Here is a 25,129-nt window from a genome sequence, read left to right on the forward strand (position 1 = left end):
GCCTTGTTAAAGACAGAAATCTCCTTGTCGGATTGATTTCTAAGGCTCTTTACAATAAAAGAAGACTGGAAACCTCTGCAGTGAGAAGCCCTTTCCTGGTCAAAATGCTAAATGCTTTGGGGTTCCCATTAAGATCCAGGAGGAGCTGGATATTAAAGCAGCCCAGAGTGGTACTGCCCAGGGGTACCAGCAGCACTGCTGTGTCACTGCCAGAGCTTCTTTGTCTGCTTTAATTCAGTAACCTTTTTAGCCAAGAAGGGCTTGCAGATTCCTTTGCTCAGTGGTCTCCTGGCTACTTGTGGGGCTGCCAACCAGGGAAGGTGGCAGAGGGGACAGTGCTGGGGGGTGAGGTTCACACAAAACCCTCCTATTACAATAAGGGGGTCGAGAGGAGGTGGCAGGTGGACTGGGACAGCAGCAACAGGACTATTCAATACCAGAGAGACCAATATTTGAATTTAAACTATTCAGAAAAATGTCCCAGCCCTCACATCTCTGAGCATAAGCAGCATCTGTGATTCTTCACATCTGTCAGCTGAAACCTCACATCTACCTCCCTGCCCAGCATAAAAAAAAATCAATTCAAACCCCAAACCCATCCAGCAAAGCTGGGATCTTGGCTTCTAATGGGGATGAAGTCTTTTAGAGCCAGTCTCATCTAACATTTCAATCACTTGAATCTCTCTAATCTTATCACAAAAGACTTGATTCTCTGTGCACCAGCCAGCTCGCCACAAACGTCACCCTGAACATCTGTTCCATGGGCCAGAGCCCACTTATCCTCGCGCGGCGGCTGGATGGCACCCGGCAGAAACCCAGGGCTTGGGAGGACCCTGGAGAGGCCTCTGGTCTTTGTGCTCCTGGAACAAGTTGATGCCAAGGAACAGACACCTGCCACAGATGGGAAATGGCCCTTTTCCTCCTCTGACATGAAAAGGTGCCCGTGTGGTTCTTTCCAAAGGGAGGGGAGCGTCGGCTGCGGCTCCGTTTTCCCCCCACCCCACGTTAGGAAGCAACAAACACAAAACCACAGGCACACACACTAAGGCACAAAAACACTTTCTGCCCCTGAATAAATATGAAGGACATTTAGCCAAGCTTCTGAAATGAAACATCTTTGACTACGGGGACAAAAAGAAGCTTTGAAACAACCCAGCTCTTCCTTCCGGGACAGCAAACAGGACACAGAAGGATGAGCAGTGTCCCACGTTGGGGACTCTGTTCTGCTGCTACTCCTACCACTGGTGTCTTCCAAAAGGCCTGTTATTTGATACTGTAAAACTGGAAGTGCAGTTCAGACAAACAGATGGCACAGAAAAGGGATGAGATGGGCAAACACTGCAGGAATACAGAGAATTCAGCAAACAAACAGAAAAAAAAGAAAAAAGAAAGAACCAAAAAAACCCCAGGAACAAAAGAGAATTGGAAACAAAGTGACAGAAGAGAAAAAAAAATAATAATGGAGGGAAGGGGGAAAAATGAAACCAACAGGAACAAAAACACACAGGAACTAACTTTCAAAGTCAAACTCAGGGTCACTGAGAGGGCTGCTCAGACCAGAATCTGCAGAAAACAGTAAAAAATAAATAAATGATACACTTTTTAAAAAACTTCATGCTAATAAAAAAACCAAAAAAGCCAACATAAAATCTAAAGAGGAAAAATAAAGTTATTTTTGGTGCTGATTGGCTAGGACAGGGTATCTCAGCTGGGTCCCTCCCCTCTCTGAGCTGTGCATGTTCCCATTCCCAGTTCCCTCCCTCTGTTTTGCTGCTGGGGACAGGACAGAGTCTCTCTGCTTGCTGGACCCTGGATCCTCTGGCTGGAGAAGAGCCTACAGGTCCTCTTGTAAACCACCAGGTACTTAATTCAAATAGCTTTAATTCAGGCAGCCCCATCTGGAGTGTTGCCCTGCAAACTGCACCACAGTCCCTCCATCATCACCAACACACTTCAGGCTCTGGTTTTCCATCCATTTCCATTTTCACCCAAGTGGTTCCTAAATTCTATGGGAGGCAGGTGATCAACTCCCTCAAAACCTTTAAAACCTCTTCATACTTTACAAACTATATGGCAGAATAAAGTAGCTAGATAAACTCTTTGGCTAGACAAACTTCCAAAGCAAGGGTGGAAGCATTTTCCTAAACACAGGAGAGACAAAGCCAGGTAATCTTTGGAGATCTGCAGACCTTTGCCCAGCAGAGCCTTACTGGCAGCTCTACATGTCTTAGCTACTTTTTACAAGCCTCTTAGACTAAGAATTCAGAGGTACAGCATGACCAGAACATCAGGGTCAAAGGAAAACAGACTACTTAGCACCTGGATGGCCACAACCTTCTCCTTTCTATCTCAGCACAGGTTTCACATGAGGGAGTTCAGCTCTTCCTCCTGGGTCTCACAGCACCACCCCGAGCAGCCAGAAGCCAACCTGAACACTCACAGTGGGAGCTCCTGTTTGCACCTAGTATACAACACTGAGCCCAGACAAATGCAAACTGCTCCTGAGCTGCATCTGAGGCCACTCAAAAGATCTCCACCACCTTCAGACCCTCCTGCAGGAGCACCACTGAGTACGAGCTATTTCGGGATCTAACTGCTGCTCAGCTGCTCTGCACTCAGTCCCTGCTGGATTGAACCCACTCCATCCCTCAGCTGAGACTCCAGCCTTCCTAAGCTTGGGCTGATACCAGCGAGTGATTCCTGACTCTTTTTGATGTGAAAGCCTCAGTTCAGGGCTGCCTCTGTGCTTCCCCACAGGCCCCTGCCCTCTGGGTACCTACCAACCTCACCCTAAGAAAACTTGGACAACGCTGAGGACAGGACTGGGATGGGAGGGGGAAACAAGAGCTGCAGAAACATTACTAACAAGCACAAAACAGCAAAAAAATACAAACAAACTGAAAACAACAGCCAGCCCCCAAAAAGCACAATAAATTCCCGTCCAAATCCTCCTGCCCCAGGACCTGGGAGGCAGAGGTGTGTGCTGGTGCACTGCTCAGCATCACCAAGTGTCTGTGTGAGGACATGCCCGGGCTGGGCTGTGTCAGTGGTGGCTTCCAGAGGTGACACACAGGCAGTTTGGACATGCATGTACATGTGGACACATGTGTAGAGGAAGGAGGGTGCACGGAGTGTCTTTGCCTGGGAGCTGAGTGCAGTCACAGGCTGCTCAGCAGCTGCACCAAGCCAGGAGATGATGCCTTGTCTGTGGGCAGCACCAGCTGCCTGCCCCTCTCTGCACGGCCCCTGGGGCAGGCCCAGCTCCCAGCAGGGATGTTTTGGCACAGATGCAGAAAGCCCCAGTTACAGATGTGGCTGGAGCAGCACATGCTGGGCAGCAGGTCAGCTGCTGGGCAGCTCCCACCACCCCAGGGAGCTCCCAGCCCCAGCCTGGTCACACTGGTGGGTCTGGCAAGCTCAGCATGGCCACAGCACTAGCAGCTGTGTATTTAGCCCAAAATTCTCCAACTCAGCTGGTACCCAGGAAAACTCTAATTCCTGCCTTGCTAGACCTGGGCAGAACCTCTGCAAGGTTATGTCTGTAGTCTTACTTAGCATGGCCTAGGTTAGTTACTGGGCTGCACCCCAGGTTGGGGCACCTCAGGCTGGGGCACCCCAGGCTGGCTCTTGGCTGCACCCTAGGTCACCCCAGGTGTGCAGCGGCCCCCACAGAGGCAGGATGGGGCTGAGGAGGGGGCAGTTGCTCCACTCCTGCCCTCCCAGTGAGGAGGGCTGGTCGGCAGCTGTTACCTGGAGTCTGGAAGTTGATGCGTCTCATTTCCACGGGGTCCTTGGGGTGGTGAGGGGTGATCTCAGCATTGTTCAGGAGGCATTTTGTCCGTGGCTCCGAGTCTTTTCGTTTGCTTTAAAAAAACACCCAAACAAAACAAGAAAAGAAAAAAACAAAAAGACAAAGCATCTTAGCTTAGGGGCCTCTTAAGTCTTCTCAGCTACTCAAGCCACGCTCAGACCTGAACACAGCTCCCAGCAAAGTCAGGGCCAGATGCTGCTGAGGATGTAATCACACAAAATGCATGAGAAAAGGGTTTGTCAGTGGGTTTAGGACAGCCCAGCAGCCCCTCAGCAGCTTTCAGCCAAGTCTGGAAGTTCCCCTTCTCCCAGCAGAAGCACAGAGGCAGCGAGGAGCAGGCTGAGGTGCTCAGCCCCCAGCCTCCCTGCACGGACAAACCTCCACTGAACCCTGCAGAGCTCTGCAAGCACAAACCTTCCAATTCTGGCCAAGCCATTTGCAGCCTGAAAGAACCAGAGCCAACATCATCATTTGGAAAAGTACAGAATCTCCTGGCCGTGACCTTGGACATAAAGTACTGATGTTGCTCTGCTGGCTTGTTCAGGAGCTCTCAGTGCCTGGCTGCAGACACAAAAGTCAGAGCAGAGGTTTTCAATCTTTTTTCATCTGCAGAACCCTAAAACCTGGGTTCAAAAACCAGTGTAGACACATCCTATCCCATCAACAGCTGTGCCTGCTGAGATCTGTCTCACCTTCTTGCCAGAAGCTGAAGCCTGCTCCAACCTGCCAGCTGAGCTAGACATTTAAGTGCTTCCTAATTTATTTTGCTCAGGATGGCTTAGGTTGGCTGAGGCAGTTGAAAAGTCTTTGCTGACCTGGCTCATTCTCCTTGAAAAGAATTTGGAAGCAAAGCCCAGCACTGATCTCAGGCTGTGATAACCTCTGGCAAGGGAACAGTGACAAGCTGCTGGGAGCAGAAGTCCTCCAGAGAGCACAGAACATGTACCCACAGCCCCAAGCCTGCAAACATTGTCCCAGCCCTTCTAGCAAGATGGCCGTGGAGCTCCTCACCCCTCTGCTTGGTCTGCACAGAAGCCACCAATAACACACCCGCAGCAATAATGGCAATTGCTTAGGCAGAGAGGAGGCTGTTCAGTCCATTTTTAGCTGTCTCTTAATGTCAGTAATAGCTAGAAGAAGTGGCACGAGCCCTGCCAGCACTGCATGGGGCAGCATTTTGGAATCACATCACTTCTCAGCCTGGGAGGTGTTTATTTTTGCCGCAGTTCTGAAACTGCTGTTAATTGTGCGTTGGCTAAACCCATCAGCTCCTTCCAGTCAAAGCTCTCCCAGCCTTGGGAATGGTTTGAAATAAATCTCCTTTTTTGCCTTCATAAACAAATTCTTGTTAGAAGTCCCTGGCTGATGGGGCAAGAAAAGCTTTTGCAAGGGGCTGAAGACAGCTCAGCTGGTCAGATTCTGCTTCCAGAACACCAGTGGTTCAGGGCCAGCCTGCATGGAGCAGTCAGACATGGAGAAAACCTGCTTTCACCTCTGCCTGCAGCACAAATGGGTGTTTCTCTGCTCCATTAACCCAACATTTTATGAGCCATTTACTGTCACTGCTGCTTGGCTTGAGAAAGGGCCATTTAGGAACAGATAAGCAGGAAAGTTGGGTTGTTTTTTTTTTTTTTGCTTTCTCTGCCCTGATTCAAACCTGGTCCCATGCTAGTCTGACACAGGGTGTCTGTTAGGAGAGATCTAATGGTAGAAACTGTGCCAAAAAAGCCCCATCACCACAGACATAAACACTGCCTCAACACACAGCCAGACCAGCAAGAAAAGAACCTCAGTAAGTGGCAAATCTGTTGCTCTTACCTGTCTGGTTTGCTGTCCAGGAAAGCAGTAAGTGGAGAGAAGACAAGACAAATGTTCAGGTTAGAACGGACTTGCAGAGGAAGAGGGAAGTGTTTGCTCAGCTCTAACCCTGGTAACACAGGTGGAAGGTGGGACCAGCAAAGACTGCCCAGGAGATCAGTGCTGATGAGCACCAACAAGAGCCACCTGAGTCCCTGACCCCGGAGCTTTGTGTGTCCAGCACCTTCACACATGTGGGATGCACCAGCCCCACCCATGTGCATCAGCAGACACAGCTGTGCAGATGGAAGGTGGAGCAGGGTTAGGAGAGTTCCCTCCATCCTGAAAACTGCATGTCCCAACTAAGGACACCCCTGCACTGGCCAGAGTTGCCATCCTGCCTCTTTTCTGGATCTATTTTGCTCAGCATCTGCTTCCTCTCCTGTCCTTTCTCACTGCACATCATGGCCTGACTATGCTCAAGGAGCCTCATATTCCCATCCACACACCATGAGCTGCTCTGAAGGCCAAGGACAAGGGAGAGATTTCCAGGGGTTGTTCCCTCCACTCTCCTGCAGGCTCACATGACACCCCTGCTCTCGTCTCCTAAATTCCAACTGACAAGCAGTTTGGGAACAGTAGGGGTCTCAGGTGCTTTCTCTGTCTCACCCCCTCTGTGCACACACATCCCGAGCACAGGGAGGGGAGCTCAAGGTTGTGGTCTTCAGCAGCTCTTCTGGAGGAGACAGGCCAGAGACCTGACAAGCTCAGTGCACACATGCCACAACAGGCTGTCTGTCAGACAAGGAGAGCTTTAACCAGATGGCCACGGGGTAGACTCTGAAGCAGAAAGTCCCTGCAACCCACTGCTGATCTCTCCTGTGCCAGTCAGACCTTTCCACTGCAGCATTTGTGCCTCAGGGCTCCTCTCTCTGGTGCTGGTGGAAGGTTTTGCTTTAGCTGACAACGTGAGGACCAAGGAGGGAATTCCCTGCAGAGCTGGGGACACTCGGAATGGTCACAGATCTGGGCAAGAAGCATCTCTTACTTTTTGTAGAGTAGAATGGCAATGACAATGCAGATGATGAACACCACGGCCAGGACAGGCCCGATGACCCAGATCAGCCCTTCTTCTCCATCGATGATGGGCTGTGGATCAGGGTTGTCCAGCTGGATGGGGTCGGAGAACGGACTAGCAGCAAAAGTCTGGAAGACATGGAAGATTGTGGAACGCAGTTCAGAGATGGAATGAGGACTGAAAACAACAGCCAAGCACAGTGTTCCACCAGAGAATTGGCTAGAGGATGTGAGCTCTCTGCAGCACAAACCAGACAATAACAGAGAAAGTGCCCTCCTCAACCTAGACAAAACTGTGATCCATGAGTGTCCAGCTGACAGGTATCTTCCTCCTCCAGGCCAGACAGACCACTCAAAGATTACATCCACATGAAGCCCATGCCTATGGCTCACCTAATTTTGCAGCCAGGAAGGGGCTTTTAGCAAACCAGTTGACTCTGCTGCTCCACCCCATCCCGGAGCCCACTCCACTTCCACAACCACACAAATGCTTTCTCCAAGCTCTCATGTAACCATCTGGATTTTGACAGTCAGATGAAATTACAGAGAAAGAGGGAAGGGATTAAAAGAAGAGTTAATGCTTAGAAACAGGCTGGTCTGGTGACTGAAAAAACTTCACCCTTACAATATAAACTAACAAAATGCAGCATGTCTCTGCTGCTCCCTCTGCTCTGCGCTCCTGAGGAGCACCAAGGGCACACTGAAACTCATCAGGGTCCTACCTAATGAGCATTGCCTGCTTGTTCTCATGAGTGCTACCACCTCCTCACCCCAGGAAGGCTGCATTCCCACCTTAAGCAGAAACAAAATGCAGAGAAGACCTGGCATGCCCTGGTTTGAGGGAAAAGTCTGGGACAGGACAAGAACAGATCTGGTCTCCAGGTCCTTGAACTCTTATCAGCTCTCAGCGAGACTGAAATGCTGCTTCATACTTGGGAGCTGCTGTGAATCCAGGTTGTTGTGAGCCAGTATGTGCAGTACCTTGCTCTAAAGCTGAAGTTACCACCAGCTGCAGTAATCCGATTGAGGAACCCATTCAGAAGCGTGGCAGCCTAATCCTTTAATATCAAATACACAACTAAATGTTTATTTGGGAAAAAAACAACAACCCTCTGAAAAACCCTTAATTTCACATAGCTCCCTGCTACAACTCCACAGGGGGATTTAAAAACAACAAAGTATTAGACTGCTTCCTATTGTGCACGAGGGAGGAGGCAGGTAAATATTAAAACAGTTGTTTTCATAAAGCCAAACACTTCTGGTGTCAGCAAAGTGCTAAGAAGAGGACACATGGAGTTTTCTGTAACAAAATGGTTCCCTCTCTGCTTGGCAGGGAACTTAGCAATGACCAGGGAATGTGACATGCTGCTCTTGGGTCACTGCTCTAAGGAATACAAGGACAGCCTTTACAAGAAATGACTCTTTTAAAGGGCATTGACCTGGGGATCTCTGAACTCCAGTGTAGTCCTGAGAGGATCAGCCAGTACTCCCCTTTCTGGACTCAAATCTGGAGCCACAAGTGGAGCAAAGTCCTGCCTACAAAGACTAGCACAGTGCAGGAGCAGCCCCCAGGATCAGCCTGTCTGCTTGCAGGAGCACGTTTGCTGCATGCAGACACGAGCACAAACAGCTCCAACAGCCACATGCATAAGCTCCACACCTGGTAAAAGGTCTTTACAGAGAAAAGAACCCTCAGGCTGTGGCATCTGGTGGGAGAGAGTTCTGGAGAATGCCAGGAGGGCATCAGGGCTGCTGGCAGCTCAGGAGGGAGCAGCTGCTGCCTCCGGTCGGTAGTGGGGACGGAGGGACACGAGCATCTGGAGGGGCCAAGGGAAAGCACTTACGGCCTCAGGTTCCTGGAGTACTGCCAGGATGAAGATGACATATTTCTGCCCTGGCTCCAGGGCTCTGTTCTCAAAGTTGTCATAGTGCTTCATGTCACCCAGGATGAAGTGGGAGGGGAGGGAGCGGAAGCGGGCGGCGATGTAGGGCTTGGGGAAGTCCAGCTGCCGGGAGTGGCGCAGGCTGCGGCGCCGGAGCCTGGCAATGTCCTGGACCAGCTGGAGGAGGCAAAGAAACACTCTGAGCCCTGATGCCTTCAGCACCATTAAGGGAGCAAGAAGGAAGGAGAGCCAAACCATCCCAGTCAGCTACTCAGAACATGGAGCACAGATACCCCCAAACCACCCTTCCCAGGCCACCATCCCAGCGAGTAGAGACGTCTGCTCTCTCCTCACAACTGCCTTCAGCTTCACCCACACTCACCTCTTCTAGGTCCATCTCCTCAGGGCTACCCAAGGGGTTGAGGAACTGTCCTCCCCGGGACTTCCTTAGAGGCACCACCACAATGTAGTAAGCCCTGAGAGGTGGGAATAATCAGAAGATACAGAAGGAATTAATCTCCTACGATGAGACACAGAAGAAGAGCGAACACACTGGTGGGGAAGGTTTGCCCTGCAGCCCCACTGGCCCAGCCCAGCAAGGCCCTTATGTTTTAATTAGCACAGTTGCTATGGCTGCTCCTGGAACCAGCCTGGATTCAGTGGCAGCCCCATAGGACTACTCCCTTTGGGTTTCCTTAGCATCCCCTGTTAGCTCTGGGAAGTAGCTCCAACAGACAACAGCAAGCAAGGCTCAAACTGCAGAGAACACCCCCCTTTGCCACTGCCCTGGGGGGCTTGTACTGTGGCCTCCAGCCATCAGGGCTGACCCCCAATACATAACTGAGCACCCCACCTCTGCAGTTTAGCAGAAACCTACTGGACAGGCAGAGAACTCTTCACGTCCGGGAGAATCACCACCACGTTGCCATCAGCATCAGGCTTGTAGGTCACCTCTGGCTTCTTGGACAACAAGTCAGCAGCAGTCCAGGCAGCCACGTTCTGCTGCAAGCCCCCCATGCTGTTGCCCCGGTTGGTGAGCACAAAGTTGTAGAACGTGTGGGGCTTCAGGTTGGTGATGAGCTTCTTGGTGGTGCGACCGTCCACGTCGACGTTCAGCCCGTTGTACTGGATCTGGGGGGAGGCAAAGAGGCAGCAAGGTTGGGCCATGAGCAAGGCTGGTCCTGCTCAAGCCACCAAACTCCTTCCTCCCCGTGGCTTTGGTCTGCAGAGCGCACAGGGCGGTCAGCTGTGCCACACTCCCCCCAGCTCTGCCAGGAGCAGAAGGCATTTGAGTGAGGAGTTGTCTTATCTCTTGTGCTCTCTGCAGGGTCCCCAGCATCAAGCAGATGCAGGAAAAGCCCTTCAACTTCTCTGAGAACAGACATTTTTATCTGGAAATGGGAAAATCGTGGTAACTGGCTTAGGGAGGCAATGATTTGGTATCAAGAGGTGGGAATGCACCCAACATCCCTGATTTTCAGCCCACCTCCTCGATCCAGTGACAAATCATGATCTGACCATATCTGAGGCAGGAATCCAGAATTCCTGCCTCTTACAATCTCTTATTCAAAGCAGCAGAGAAGATTCCCAGGAAACTGGGAAGGAACACGGTTCTGACTCCTCCGTTCCACTTGCCTTGTACGGGGTGGGAGAGTTGTAATTCTCAGGAAACTCCCAGCTCAAAAGGACAGATGTCTTTGTCACCATCTTCACCTTGAAGTTTTTAGGCAAAACTGCTGAGAGAAAAGTGAGGAGGAAGGGGAGAAAGGAGAAGAAAAGGCAGCAGAGGGAAGGAGGAGCAAGAAAGAGAAGGAAGAGAATGTCAGGCACTGGCGAAAGGCTCTGCCAGTCTGGGTCTGGCTGCTGCTGCAGGAATGGAAGGGATTGCTCCCTCCTCCACACTGTGCTTGAGTTTTGCCAAGGTCCATCTCCCAGTGCTCCCTGTCCCCATGCCTAACCCCAGGGAGGGGTGAGGGAGGGTGGGTGGCTTTGCCCACACACTTATGGGTCTGGGTGGCTGCTGTAGGAACGAGGTGCTGGCTTTCTGAGCATGCTCAGGTGAGGAAACCCATCCCAGGTCCCATTTTGAGGCTGTCTGATTTTTTTTCTCTTTTCTTTTGGCTGTTTGCAAAAGCTGAAGAAAATGCTCTTCCCACCTGTACAGCGACTGGCCCCCCACCTCAGGTGCCAGGGAGAGAAGGGTGTCCGGACTTAACTTAGAAGAAAGCGGTAAAAGGGACTTACCTGGCACAAGGCAGAGAGGAGCTGAGGGACTGAGTGTGACACCAGAGTGCTCTGCATTTACTCACGAGCCTGGCTGAGCCTGGCTTGACCTCTCCAGCTCTCTGCCTCCCGGCACCAGGTTACAAGGAGAGAGAGGGAGGAGAAACCGGTAAGTCCTACCTTGATCCAGCTGGAACGTCCGATACTGGACAGTGGGGCTGTAGGGCCCGGGGCCTTTACTGGTGTGAGCACGGATTTTAACGTCATAGACGGTGTTGGGTTTGAGGCCGTTGAGGGTGTAGGAGTTCTCTGGGGAGGGGGGCAGGTCTTTTTCCAGCGGGTTGCCGGGGGACCCGGCTTCCCGGTAGGCCACGGTGTATTTGACGATGGCTCCGTTCCTCTCGGCCAGCACGGGGGGCAACCAGCCAAACTGGACCGACATGGAAGTGATGTTGCTCGCCTCGAGGATTTGGGGGTAACCCTTGGGGATGTCTTCAGGGGTGGTGAGTTCCTGCACAGCTTCCTCCCCGAAGCCAGCCCGGCTTTTCACGGCCAGCTTGAAAACATACGTGGCGCCTTTGTGGATGCTGGGAGCCGTGTACTTATCCTCCAGGGCTGAGAACTCCAAGGTAGCCAGGGGGTCGATATCCTTGCGGCCAAACTGGAGCCGGTAGCCCAGCACTTGGCCTTCTGCATCCAAAGGAGGCTCCCACTTCACCAGGAGAGTGTTCTCCTCTGTCTGGTGCACGGACAGGATGGGCTTCCCTGGGACTGGGATAGAAGACAGACTTTCAGTCAAAGGTGGGGCAAGGTGGTTGGGGGAAGAGATGTGGAGCCTCTCAAGCTCCAGCAACAGGTTCCTCAAACCAGTGGCAAGGTTTCAGCTTGGCTCCCTGAACTTTGATGTACTTTAGCTGCTGCCCACAGCTGGATGGTCTCTATCAAGCTTAGGAAATGAGGTGAATCTGAAATGAGGTGACTCTGCAATGAGGTGCATTGCCAACATGTTGAAGGTTGTACCAGATGATCCTTGAGGTCCCTCCCAACCTGGCATTCTATGATTCTAGGTCACCTCTAGGACATGTTTTTGGAATTATTTTCTTCCCTTTCCTCCAGACAGAAAGGTGTGCACAGCTCTTCCCTTGTCACTGGATCACACACTGTCCCATAGCTGGGAAGAACAAACTTAGGAATCCTGACTCCCAGCCTCCCATCCTAATCACCTGAGCAGCTTGCTTCCCAGGACAGGGGAGAATGAAGGCAGGAGTCCCCCAGACTCCCATCCTCTCTCTCTCATCATTACACAGCACAGCTCATGCAGGAAGAGACAGGAACAGATTGGCTCAGGGCAGGAAGTCCAGAGCAGCTGAGGGTGAAGTAATGAAGGATGGGAAAAGCAGTCTGGGCAGCCTCAGGTCCTGAGCAGCAGGCACGGGGCCAGCAAAGTGACTCTGGCAGGCATCTGATCACCCAGTTGGGTACAGAAAGAAGGAAACACAGAGAGTGGAAATGGAGCCCAAAACCTGTGCAAGGCAGAGGGCAGGGAGAGCTGCTGCTTACTCTGTGCAGTAGCTCTCCTCTGCAGGGAGGGAGAAGTCAGCTGAGTGTTGGTGTTTTCAGTCAGCTCCCTCCTTAACCTGTTAGCTAGTTAGTTTCCTCCAGATCTGGGGGTACTGTAGGAGCTCAGCAGTGATGTGTCTGTCTAATGAGCCCTGGCACTGCCCAACTGCTAAGTGAGCCCACAGCCACAGCTAAATGACACGTGTAGGCCCAGAGGCACCTGGAGCTGGAGAAACCAGAGTATTAATTCCAGCAGCTCACGCACCATTTACACTCAACTCCACTATTAGAGATCTAATTCCCTTCTCTCCACCTTGGTACTTCTTCTGGTTGAACAGGAAGAAGAGGGAGAATGGAGTTAGGAGAGATCCTGTCCCACTCCCACAGACCAAGTCCTGCTGAGAGTCAGCAGGTTGTAAAGGTGTAGGGGGGCTCAGGAAGCGAGGAGGGAGCAGGCAGGGAAGGTGCTCCCTGGGGCAGGGATCCCAGGAGAGTCAAACAAGGGAAACAGCTCTGCCTGTTGCATCCACTAACATCTTTACTGTGTCCAGTTCTGGAGCCCCCAACACAAGGAGGACATGGAGCTCCCGGAGAGAGTCCAGAGGAGGCCACGGAGATGATCCAAGGGCTGGAGCAGCTCTGCTCTGGAGACAGGCTGGGAGAGATGGGGTGTTCAGCCTGGAGAAGAGAAGGCTCCAGGGAGACCTTAGAGCACCTTCCAGTGCCTGAAGGGGCTCCAGGAAAGCTGGGGAGGGACTTGGGACAAGGGCAGAGAGGGAGAGGACAAGGGGGGATGGATGAAAACTGGAAGAGGGGACATTTAGGTGAGACATGAGGAGGAAATTCTGGAGTGTGAGGGTGGTGAGAGCCTGGCCCAGGTTGCCCAGGGAAGCTGTGGCTGCCCCATCCCTGGCAGTGTTGAAGGGCAGGTTGGATGGGGCTTGGAGCAACCTGGGCTGGTGGGAGGTGTCCCTGCCCAAGCAGGGGGGATGGATCTAGATGATCTTTGAGGTCCCTTCCAACCCAAACCATTCTGGGATTCTGTGACTCTGTGATCTGAACACAGGGACCAGGGGCTGTCTCTGAAAAAAGTGCTTTATCCATGTCAAACTGCCAAAGAACAGCCAGGAAACAGTGCTGGGAGAGCTTCCCTGGGAAATGCCAGAGAAACACATTAAAGAGAAAAACAGTGCCATTACCTTTATGATTCTGTTTTTATCACAAATGTTACTATAATCAGCTGAGCTTGCACAACAAATATTGTTTGGAAGAGAGGTGAGAAGAAAAGGTGGAGGTGGGGGGGGAGTGTTTTATTTTGCAATTGGTTTGGACACTAAGGGAGAAAACTGGATGTATGACTGTATTTAAATTCAGCTCCTAGCCTTGAATGATATAGAAAGAAATCTCTCCTCTCAGAAGGTATATTGACTCAACACTGCAAAGAAGATAAGAATGTCACAGAGCCATTTGAAAGATTTTTTTTTAAAATAGCTATTTCAAGTTGGGGGAAATTGAGTTTTGGGTAATAGGTGCTGTGCTGGAGAAAACATCCCTCTGTGACTGATCACCTGCACTGGAAATCCTAATGGGGGGAGATGAGAGAGAGAGACGAGAGAGAGTGACAAGGGAAGGAGGTGGAGAGAGGGGCTCTGGTAGAGAAAAATGAAAATGGTGGAGAGTCTCCAGAAGAAGGAAATGAGAAGAGAGAGCCAAGGAGTTGTTAAGAAACATGGGCAAAACAGGAGGGGGAAGGAGCAGAGGGTGAGTAAAGGAAAAGGCTCTGACAGCACAGTGAAACTACAAGGTGTGAGGACAGGAGCCTGGATGCTGACATCCAAACATACCCTGCTGTAACACCTGCCAGAGCTGGTGTCCTGGAAAGCAACCTTGTTCTCTCATGTACTGTTCCCTTAACCAGGCAGGGGAGGCAAGAGGGGAAAGAAAGGCTGAAATCCCATGAACTTGTCTGAACACAAGAACATACAACAAGATGAAGATGTGAGTTAGGAAGGCAAGGGCATGGAGGGCAGCTTGGCTGTTCCAGGCCAGAGCTCCTGAGCCCTCTCTGTCCTGTGCACTCAGCTGAGTCTCTGTGCTGCTTCCAGAGCCTGAGCAGAGGTTTCCAGGCTAATTATTCTGTGCTGACCAAAGGCCTTGGATCCCTGCAGAGGCAGAGAGCAATGTTCTTCCAGAAACAGCTTCATGCAGCTGCTACAGGCAGAGTGAAGACAACTGCCCCAAAACTAAGAAAGGCAGCCAGGGTTGGGAAGTTAACAGACAAAGAAAAGAAATGAAATGGAGAGAAAGCCATCATCTGACAGCAGGAGCAAAAGGAAGAGCAGAAGCAAAAGGGGGTGAGAGAAGGTATCCATAGTCCAACAAGAGATGGGCTGGATGAGGGTAACTCTAGGCCTGGGCACTGCAGTCTCCCTCCAGTGCAGAAAACCCTTCCCATACTGCAGAGCAGAGGCTCAGTTGCTAGAGCAGAAACCATGGGAATGCAGATGCTGAGAGGACAGGTGGAGGGTGCACCTCTCCTTTCTGCCTGCAGCACAACTGTTTGGGGGAGCAAAGGATACCCTGTTGCCCTTTGTCATGTCTCTGTTTAGGCCCTGCCATCCTAGCTGGGCACCATGTCCCTGGTACTGAGGCTGACAGACACTTTGCCACCAAGAATAGGTCAAAGGGAGGAATGAACCTGGGTGGTATGTGCAGAGATAGCCCAGGTCCCAGAAACGCTAGTGAGGAAAGGTCAACACCATCAATACTTTTCCCTCTGCTAGTTCTGAGCAAAGAGGGGATGAATATTCAGACATGGTATTAGAAGAAGAGTGGGCAGTAGAAGCCACCACTGTCTCCCTGCTGCTTTTCAGACCTTTGCAAGTCAACACCATGACAGCAGACCTCTGGCTCTTCTGCTCCCCAGGGCATCTGTGTGTGCCAACCATCAAAGCTACACAGTTTCAGAGCAGGCAGAGATTCTCTTTGCTTCTGGTGCACTGGAATTCATAGCACAAGAGATCACAACCAATTAAATCATCCTCTGCTGCATTTCTGGGTATGCCTGGGCTTTCTGCAGCATTGGACATATCATTTTTTGAGGGCTACTTGTGAGGAATGAAGGGGTTCCTGCCTCACCAGAAGTAATTCTGTCTGCGGGGCAGCAGGGCATTTGTTGCAAGTCTGCAGGTCACGAAGGGAGGGGGATGAAAGAAGCTGAGTCTGAAGAAAGAGCTTCTTGGCTTTGGGAAACTGATGAATCCCCGGGGTTCAGGAAAAGACTCTCACCTGCACCCTTGGTGGTGACCACTTTTGGTTTGCTGCGAGCACCATCTCCCTTCATGGTGTAGGCGGCTACGGTGATGGAATATGCAGTCTCAGGCTGGAGCCCAGCAATGATCATTTCCTGTTTGTGAGATTCCAAAGGAAAAGGATGTAAATATTCAGGCACACACAGGTAGATCTCTCCTCCTTACAGGAGTCTCAGCCCTTTTCTAATACGCAGGAACATTGACTGAATCTGAAACCACGCAATGCTCTTGGGCAACTGGGCAGATGTGGCACCTGGCAGGGGGATGAGAGCCACGTTCCCCTCAGCCTGGCTGCCAAAACCCTCTGCAAACCCAGCCTGTCTGCAGGGCCCCTCTGATCCAGCTCCACCTCTCACACACTCCCTATCTCCACACAGACTGCTCCAGCCATCAAAACACTGCTGCGCTCTTCAAAGTGTTCCTCTTCACTCTGTGTCTCAGAGGAGGTCTCAGAGCTCTCAAGGAGATTACACTTTTTTTTTCTCCACATCCCCCTCCCTTCTTTCCTCAGAGACCTTTTTTAATGCCTTCGTAATATTAAAGGGATTGCTTGAACACAAAGTGCCAGACCACACTTTCTGCTTGCATCCTGAAGCTCTGCTAAATCCCCAGCACCCTCCTTCCTCCAGCCTCTATCAGGCTCCCCACACCTGGCTCCCAAGAGCTTTGGTGAGAAGACTGGCCCCAAGGTCAGCCCCTCCCCAGCAATTATTCAGCCCTTCCAAGGGCTGTGTTGTACCAGGAATACCCGTGCTAAATCAAACAGGATGAGAGCATATGCAGCAGGGTTTTCTCCAAGGCCCTGAAAAGGATGGAGACGTGACTGTTGCTGTCTGATGGCCTCCTTCTCCCTCATCCCCACTGCCCCTTTGCGCTCACAGTATTAATTCCTGGGGCAGCACTCAGGAAGAGTTTGTTGGTCCTGATAACACCTGAGCTGCAAGCTTGCTTGCTGAGCAGCAAGTGGAACAACAGAACTTCAAAACAGCAGGATTTTGATCAACAAGCTTGGAAGCCATTAGCTACAGAGCCAAGTCAAGAAACCTGTTCTGCTTTCACACTTGCCACTGTGTTTTATTAAGATTTTAGGTCAGAGACTCTGCCTTTCGTGTGACTCAGTTTCTCCATCTGCAAAGGAGAAGCCCCTGACTGTTGTAGGGTACTTGGAATCTCCAGCAGACACAGATACAATCAATTTAGTAGTGCATTATGTCTTGGGATCCTGCCATTCCAAGAAGGAAATCCTTTCTCCTAGTGCTTTTTAGCAGTAAGACCACAGAAACTGGTAAGCATTTTAGCAGAAGCAGCAAAATGCCAATGAGCCAAGATGATTTTAAGGTCCATCTAAAAGGTGAAAAGTGCCAACAGTGCTTTGTTTCAACAAGTACCTAAGAACTGTGGCCCTTCAAGGGCACAAGGCATGTGCTCATGCCCTGAATGCTCAGGAGATATGAGGCCTTGATCACCCCATGCTTTTCAGCCTTGTTTTTCAGATCCAAGCCAGAGGTCCTGGCAGACCAGCCCATCTTTAAGCATATTTTCAAGGTGGTCCCAAATTCAATGTCCCATCTGAGGCAGCAGCCTCAGCTTCCTTCAGACCAAGGGGAAAACCCTGCTGCGTGCTGACAAACTACACCATCACACAGGGTTGCAGAGCACAGTGGACAGGGAAGGGACAATGCATGGGAACACCAACAACAGGCTTGGAAACAGGCACATGGGCACTGGAAAAAAAAATAAAGGAAAAGGAAAATACCACACCACAACAGGAAGTGGGAGAAGGGAAGGGACAGAACCAGGATGGGAGGATTTTTGCTTTTTTACTTACATATTCAGCAGTGTCATCTGTTTCCCACTGGGCAGAGAACAAGAGAGGTTTTGCACGTGAGAATACAAGAGGGGAAAGAAGGGAAAGACAGAGACACAGCATGAGGAAGGAGTCCCTGAGCAAGCAGCCACACAAGGTCAGAAGTTACCAGGCCAGCATGAAGGAAGAAGTAGAGTGGGAGAAATTAGTAGATTCCACTGTGGCCTTTGCCTGTCTTAAAAGACTTCCCAGACATGGGGAGGATGGATGGCATTTAGCTAAGTGCTGGGCCAGCAGTTCATACTCTTCCACAAGAGCTACTGCCTGGGAGTGCAAATGAACTGCAGAAAGACAACACAGACCTTGTCATAGAGACACTCCTCCACCTTCTCCAATATGATGTTGCTTGGCATGAGCACCCACCCCCTCAAACCTTCCAGGAGAGACTGGAGCAGGAGGTGAGTCCTTACCTGGGCATCAGCCAGCATGATGTCCTTGATCTGGGGCAGCCCCCTGGCCTCTCCGTTCTCCATGCGCACGTAGTGGACCTGGTAGCCACGGATCTGGCCGTGCTGGCGGTTCTGGACTGGGGAGCGCCAGAACACCTGGATGGCCGTGGAGTTGAGGACCTCCACCTCCACCTTCCGAGGCGGCGCGCTCGGCACTGCGGGGAGGGCAAGGAAGGGGCAAGAGTCACTCGGGGACGTCTATCTGGAGCCTGTCACTTCACCTCTGGGACACGCACACTCAATCTACAGCCCTGAAAGGGGCGCGGGAGGCTCAACAGGCAAACTAGATATCCCATCATCTGCCCTGGTCTTTATTCAGGGGAACAGGGAAGCAGTTCTGGGGGATCCATCTGCACGGCTTGGAGGTATGGAAATAGGTCCATCTCATAGTCCAGCCATTCTTCCACAGGCTCCTTTGTTTGCTCAGATGGAAGAAATTATGTAATTCCAGATCACTTTCTGAGGGCAAAGCCAATTTCTAATGAGCCAGAAAAGCTCCAGTCCTCATAGAATCATAGAATCCTAGGGGTTGGAAGGGACCTCAAAAGATCATCTAGTCCAACCCCCCTGCCAGAGCAGGGTCACCTAGAGTACATCACACAGGAATGCGTCCAGGTGGGTTTTGAATGTCTCCAGTGAAGAAGACTCCACAACCTCCTTGGGCAGCCTGTCCCAGGGCTCTGTCACTCTCACAGTAAAAAATTGTTTTCTGATATTCACCTTAAACCTCCTGTGCTCCAATTTGTATCCATTACTCCTTGTCCTATCACTGGTCATCACTGAAAAAAGCTTAACTCCATCTTCTTGACACTGCCTGTGGGATGTCAGGGTGGAGAGGATGTGGAAGGGACTTGCCCTTGGAACTCCCTTGTCTCTCAGGCAGACCTGATGGGTTGGCAGTTACAGCCACTGCACAACCTCAGGACAGGAAACAAGAGCTATCTTGGATGGAATTTGGGCTGAATTTTTGGAAATAATAATAGCACAAGGTATGACACCTTCACCTGCAAGAAAACCTTCTCTGAGCAAGGTATTCTACCATTTGGATGTGGGCAGATGATCAGGGCAACAGGACCTACACTGGGAACAAACCTGTAGCTTTGTTTGTTTGTTAAATTATTATTTGGGATGGAGGAAGAAAACCTGAGAAGCTTGTAGTTTGTGCTAAATCAGTGTTTGTGCTAGAAGTCTCTGAGCTGGGCTGGAATTTAAACTGCTTGTCACTGAGGGTTTTTGAAACTGTAAGACTTAAAGAGAGTCTTCCTTTTTACCACTAACCAAAAATTTGACTTAGAGAGGAGCTGGGAGAAAGGAATGTGTGGGAAGAACTCTTAATATTTTAAAACAGTTTCTGGCAGCAATCATCTCTTCTCTGATTTCATTCCTTTGCTGCCTCAGCTCCTTCCTTGCTCAGTAAGAGAATCTTTCAGAATCACAGAATGGTTTGGGTTGGAAGGGACCTTAAAGATCATCTAGATCCAACCCCCCTGCATGGGCAGGGACACCTCCCAGCAGCCCAGGCTGCTCCAAGCCCCATCCAACCTGCCCTTCAACACTGCCAGGGATGGGGCAGCCACAGCTTCCCTGGGCAACCTGGGCCACGGTCTCACCAGCCTCACAGGGAAGAATTTTCTCCAAATTTTCCTTTTCAGGAAAAGTGGGGCAGTCAAGGCTCAGACACTGGATATTAAACAAACCTCAGACATCCAAATAAGCCCCAACCCTGAAGCAGGGAAGGACAACCCTACAGACCCCGACTCTCAGCAGGGCTTGGGGAGAGGCAGTAAAGGATGCTGCAAGTCTTGGACCAGAGCCTTTGCTCTTGCACCGTATCAGCCACGAGAAGGGACTGGTGTCCTCCCCAATGTGGGAAAAACCCACTCCAGGGACATATTCACCAGGGGACTCAGGAGAAAACCAGAAAAAGTGCAATTACCATCTTCATCTGTCCGGACGATAACCGGCGAGCTCTCCGGGCCCGGCCCCACCTCCGTATGAGCCACGACAGTGATGCGATACTCTGTCCACTTCTCCAGGGATTCCAGCAGGATCTGACTGGTGGTTGGGGGGATATCATTCACCTCCTTAAGCTCCGTGTCCTCAGAGTCCAGGGCCCGATAGTAGACACTGTAGCCAGCCAGGATGCCATTTTGGCTTTCAGCCGGAGGCGGCCGCCAACTTACCAGAATGGCGGTGGATCTGGTGCTGACGCATTTTACGTCTTGAGGGGGGGCAGACGGTTCTAGGAGGGGGGGAAAATTCAGGAGGGAAAAAGGGAAGAAAGGGGGGGGGGGGGAGAAAAAAACAAAACACAAAAGATGGGAAAGATAAAAGAAAAGAAAAAAAGAAAAAGAAAAAAGAAAAGAAGGAATAAAAAATGATAACAAAAAAAGTCTAAAATAAAACGTACGAAAAATTTGGTTCAGGAAGATAAAATTAAAAGGGAGGTGCTTTTTTTTTGGTTTTTTTGTTTGGTTTTTTTTTTGTAATGAGAAAGGGAAAAAAAAAGCCAAATGAAATGAAATGGGGCATCAAAACTGAAATGTTCTAAAGGAAAGGGCTAGAACAGCAAGCGGGCTAGCCAAGAGGGGTCCTGCTGCTTCTACTAAGCGTAGCTGGCGCAAAACTAAGCACCCAGATTTGCCCTGAGAAAGACCTTTCCTTTAGCTCCCTGTCCTACAGCAGTCTGGCAAACCCTGCCCTGGCTGGTAAAGCACTTGGTTCCAAACTGCAGTCTCTGGGATCTTGAATTTCTTTGAAGGGATCTGTGAAAAGTAAGTAAGAAAAGCAAATCTTTTGCCAGGGGTTTAAATGGAAGAGTCTGTAGCTCCAGATGGAAGTTATTAGCTGGCCACAGACTGAAGGAGGTGAAACCCAGGGTGGTAATGCTCAGGATATTGCCAAGCAGGAAGCCCACTGTGGGTTCAGAGAGGAGGGTTTTGCAGAAAACACTTGCCAAGGAGCCTGGCAGCAGGTTTGACAAAATATTCAGGTGCCCTGGGGGGCTCAGCAGTGGCAGCAGGTCTGACTCCCTGGCACTGTCTGCCTAAACTGTGTCAAGGAGTTGAAGTCCTTGTTTAAAGTTTCAAGTCCCAGGAGGTCACCTTTGGAAACGTGGTCCTGCAGCACCGCCTGCTCTCAGGGTGGCAGCAGTCAACTGTCTACAGGCTGATTTTCAGGAGGAGGAGAGGGTGTAAACCACAGCTTTCTCTTGCAGGGCTGCTCACTTTGGTGTTCACTGAGCTGCAGGAGGTAATTTTTAGCGCGGTCTGCTCAGGAGGAAGCAGGACACTGACACCAGCTCCGTCAGACACTACGTGCCGGGGCACACGCTGCCGTGCCATGAGGCAGGAGAACTGCAAGGAACAGGTTTGCTGATGGAGGTGTCACAGGTCGAGACCTTGGTGAAGTCTGGACAAGGACTCTGCCACTTCTGTACCCCCAACTGCCACCTGGTCACTGTGGGCCATCTTAGACCAGACTTCTTTCAATCATTAATTGCAATCAATCAGCTCAGGTAGCAGAGAGATCTTGCCAGCGGCGAGGGAAGCAAGCAGTTCAGAATCAATGTGATTGATAAAGCAACCTTTGATTTACTGAATACACAGTGTTACTTTTATACCCTTTTCCGAACCTACATGTAGTGAATTCACTGGATAGTAACTACTTGTAGTGAATTCATTGGATAGTAACTACTTGTAGTGATTTCACTGGATGGTAACTACTTGCAGTGATTTTACTGGATAGTAACACACATCTGAGTTCCAGGGTTCTTCCTTGTTTTCTATTATTCTACTTGTCCTTGAGTTAGTTTAAGCTAACAGAGAGATTGTTTATACTTGTGTTAGGCTAAAAAAGAGATTGCTTGTACAGCTGCTATTTGTGCTACACTCCCGAGGCCTCTCGAGGAGATAGCAAGGCCCCATGGCCCTGCTGCTCAAGCCATTCTTCAAGATCTTTTCAAGGCAGCTCTGCAAATCTAATCTCACCGATACAGTCAAACTGCAATAAATAGCTCTTAACTCTCTGCAGACACTGCCAGAAACTGGGGTGTCCTTATAAGCCCCCAAAGCATCACCTGCAAGAAGCACAGATAAATGCTGGTCACCACTTCTCATTTCTCTGTTGCTTTTCAATCAACATCAAGCTCTTTTACTGAGGAATGTTTTTTTTCAAACCTCTTTACTCCCATCCCTGAGTCACAAACAGATGTTTAGGCCCAGTTTGCCTTGAGGACTCTGTTAAATGAAGTCCCACTTTGCCCAGTTTGCACCAGAGTGAAAGCCACTTGCTTTGCATAGGCCTCCAGTAAACAGAAGTACGTGGGTCTGCAGGAAGGGTAAAGATATTCCTCACCCTGCAATGTTAAGCACCCTGTCCAGTAGGACATTTTGGGTGTTATCCTCCTCATTTCATGTTTCATTGCTACATTTTGGCTGCATTTTAAAATGGCAGAATGAAACCCTTAACCTCAGAAATGCCCCTGCAGAGGATGGTGATCCCTGGCTAGCCACGCAAAATAATACAAAATATGTCAAACAAACAAAACCAAAAGGAACAAACTGGAAAACAAAACATAAATCAAGCCAATAATTTGAAACATAAAAACATCAGAAAGGAAATCATAATAATAAAATAATACTGATATTAAAAGTGACTCCTTCCAGAACATTCCCAGTCTGTTTACCTACCTTCCATGCTTCAACTGCTAACTTATAAGACTTTCTTACGAGAGAACACGAGAAACTGAGCTACGAGGCCAGACCAAGCTCCTGGTGGGTTTCTGCACATGACTGGCTTTTAAAATGCCACCCTGCCCCACTCCCAGCTCCTCGACTGAGTCCCCTCCCTGCCAGCAGAACCTGAGCTACTGCAGTAATGGCAGTTTTAGACCCAAATCCATCCTCCTTTGCTAAGCTACCTGTCCAGAGATCGGAGCACAGGATGGCAGGTTCCCACTGATGGATCTCCTTCCCCACTGATGGATTTCCTTCCCCCATAGCTCTCTCTCCATCTGCTGAGGTTGATGCATCTCCAGAACAGAGGTGCACTGCTCCTTCCCACATCCCAAAAGCCACCCAAGTCCCTTTCAGGGTATGAAGGAAAAAACTCGGCCCTCTTCCAGTGCCTGCCATGATGATGTTCCTTCTTTTTTTTCTCCCCATCAGGGGCTGGTGTATTAAAAGCCACCTTTCCTGCCACCACGGCTGAGAAACCCACTGCAGAGAGGGTCTGACCTGACCTACCCTTTCCATCCTGAAACTCATTCTGAAAGCCCCAGTGAGCAGAGCAGGAGCTCCAGCCGGCACTTGGCTTCCCTGTTTGCACGGGCAGCTGCTGCGCGTGGTCACGCTCGCTGACTCACTCACCCTCCAGCACTGGGACCTACCAAGAGGCCCTGGAGTGAGGCCTCCTTTTGGGATGGTTTGCACTTTCTGTGGTCAAAAAAGGCAGGGTGGGTGGGTGGGTGGGTGATGAGGGGGAGAAGGCCCAGATCCCACCCGGGCCCTCTCCCCAGCATTCTCATCGACTACAGCACCTGAATGAAAACAGCCACCAAGTGCTGGCTGGCCACACTGGAGACGCATCTGGGGAGCTGATGGCACCCTGAGGTTCCTTCACAATCCAGCCCAACCTGCGTGTCCCTGAGACGTGTGTGTGGGTGTGGGGACAGCCTGGAGAAGGTGGAGCTGGATGCAGGAGGTGAAGTACCACAGCCCAAACCAGAGGCTGCCAGCCCACCTCTGCAGCAAGCCCCTTTGCTGGGCAGGGAGCCGCAGCACAGCCAAGAGCCTCCTGGCCAGCAGATCATCACCTTTGTCTGCTGGCCTCTGTGTTTGCCAGGCAGAGGACTCTTTGGGAACCCCTCTGAGCCCTCCCACGGGCTCCAGGACATACATGAGTGTGTGCAGATCCACGTGTGTGTGAGCCTGCAGCAACAGGGTGGACTGTATTTGTGAATCCGCTTGAGACCAGCCAGTACTCACCTGAACTGCATCTTTTACATGCTTTAAAGTTGACTGTCCAAGCCACAAGAATGACCCTTACTGACCTTGTACAGTACAATGTTTTTTAACCCTTTAGGTACCATAGACTTTGTATAATTTTCGTTCACTTCATATACTGTGAGGAAAGGGGAAGGGAAGGAGAGCAGAGCTAATGGGTGGGGGGAACATCCTTTCTCAGGAAGGAACAGAGGGTAAGAAAGCCCCGTTGTTCCTCTAAACCTGCACATGCAGCCTCACAGCACCCACCCAGCCACCCCTGTCTGTTGACACAAGCTTTGCACTCTGAAATTTCTGAGGAGACTTGCCAAGGAGCCCTGGGAAGGTCATGGCTACATAGAAAGGGCAAAACCAGCTTCCTCCAACCATGACATTCTGTTGTTTTTACAATCTACGTCTCTGGTACTTGAAGAGTTAAAACCCAGCTACTTCAAGAAGAAAAAGATACTTTACCTTTAGTTTAATGGATTTTTACTTTGGTTATGATGCTCAGGAGGAGCCACCCTGACAGGGAGGTGGAGGGTGTTGTGCAGAAGGGTGTGCAGTGCAGGGAGGGCTGCGACATGCAGGCACATGCTTGCCAGCTGGGCTAGGAGGGGAAGGGCACCGACCACCTCGGGAGGCTGCAGGAGGACCTTGGGGGGTTTTGCTGTTGCAGAGACAAGATGCCATTGGGGTGTGAAACCCCCCGGCAAGAGACAGACAGACAGAGCAGGGAGCTGGTTACATCGGGCTGCAAGAGCATGCAGGCAGGCAGACAGCAGAAGAGAAGAGAAAGAAGAACCATGGAGCAGGACAAGGAGAAGCTGAACGGAAAAGGAGCTGCAGAGGGAAGACACAAAAGCCTGTCCCGAGCCAGAAGGTCTGTGAGCCGAAGGATGTCACCCGGACCAGGGAGAATTGACTCGTTCCTCCAACAGCCAGCCAGGAAAAAATGTTTCACCATGTTACAGGACACTGACAGCTCCCAGCTCATGTTCTTAAGAGCATTAAATTAATGAAACTATCCCTATGAAAGCTGAGCTACAGTGAAACAAACCAGGCCTCATCCTGGGCAGGTGCCAAGTTAGAGAAGCCCCAAAGCCTCCCCCTTTCCCAGATTCCCTTCTCTTCATCCTTTAGGGACAAATTTTCAGTGTCACTAAG

The 25,129-nt window shown here is 50.7% G+C and overlaps 1 protein-coding gene across 14 annotated transcripts in view; it reads right to left on the reverse strand.

Annotated features, from left to right (window-relative positions):
• Nucleotides 1–25,129, reverse strand: part of PTPRS (protein tyrosine phosphatase receptor type S) — a 162,365-nt gene that overhangs the window by 18,287 nt on the left and 118,949 nt on the right. For 5 of the 14 annotated variants that reach the window (XM_051639352.1, XM_051639366.1, XM_051639351.1 and 2 more), the window contains 13 exons: nt 19,915–20,220; nt 17,940–18,133; nt 17,491–17,517; nt 15,640–15,757; nt 10,972–11,562; nt 10,204–10,301; nt 9,446–9,699; nt 8,951–9,044; nt 8,530–8,745; nt 6,657–6,814; nt 5,630–5,641; nt 3,751–3,863; nt 1,516–1,563 (listed from right to left, as the gene is read on the reverse strand). In XM_051639352.1, the coding sequence (XP_051495312.1) occupies nt 1,516–1,563; nt 3,751–3,863; nt 5,630–5,641; nt 6,657–6,814; nt 8,530–8,745; nt 8,951–9,044; nt 9,446–9,699; nt 10,204–10,301; nt 10,972–11,562; nt 15,640–15,757; nt 17,491–17,517; nt 17,940–18,133; nt 19,915–20,220 (2,229 nt within the window). The remainder of the gene's footprint in view (nt 1–1,515; nt 1,564–3,750; nt 3,864–5,629; nt 5,642–6,656; nt 6,815–8,529; nt 8,746–8,950; nt 9,045–9,445; nt 9,700–10,203; nt 10,302–10,971; nt 11,563–15,639; nt 15,758–17,490; nt 17,518–17,939; nt 18,134–19,914; nt 20,221–25,129) is intronic. The other 9 variants (XM_051639354.1, XM_051639355.1, XM_051639357.1 and 6 more) reach the window with 9 other exon arrangements.

Source organism: Apus apus, chromosome 24 (assembly GCF_020740795.1).
Source record: "Apus apus isolate bApuApu2 chromosome 24, bApuApu2.pri.cur, whole genome shotgun sequence".
Taxonomy (NCBI): Eukaryota; Metazoa; Chordata; class Aves; order Apodiformes; family Apodidae; genus Apus; species Apus apus.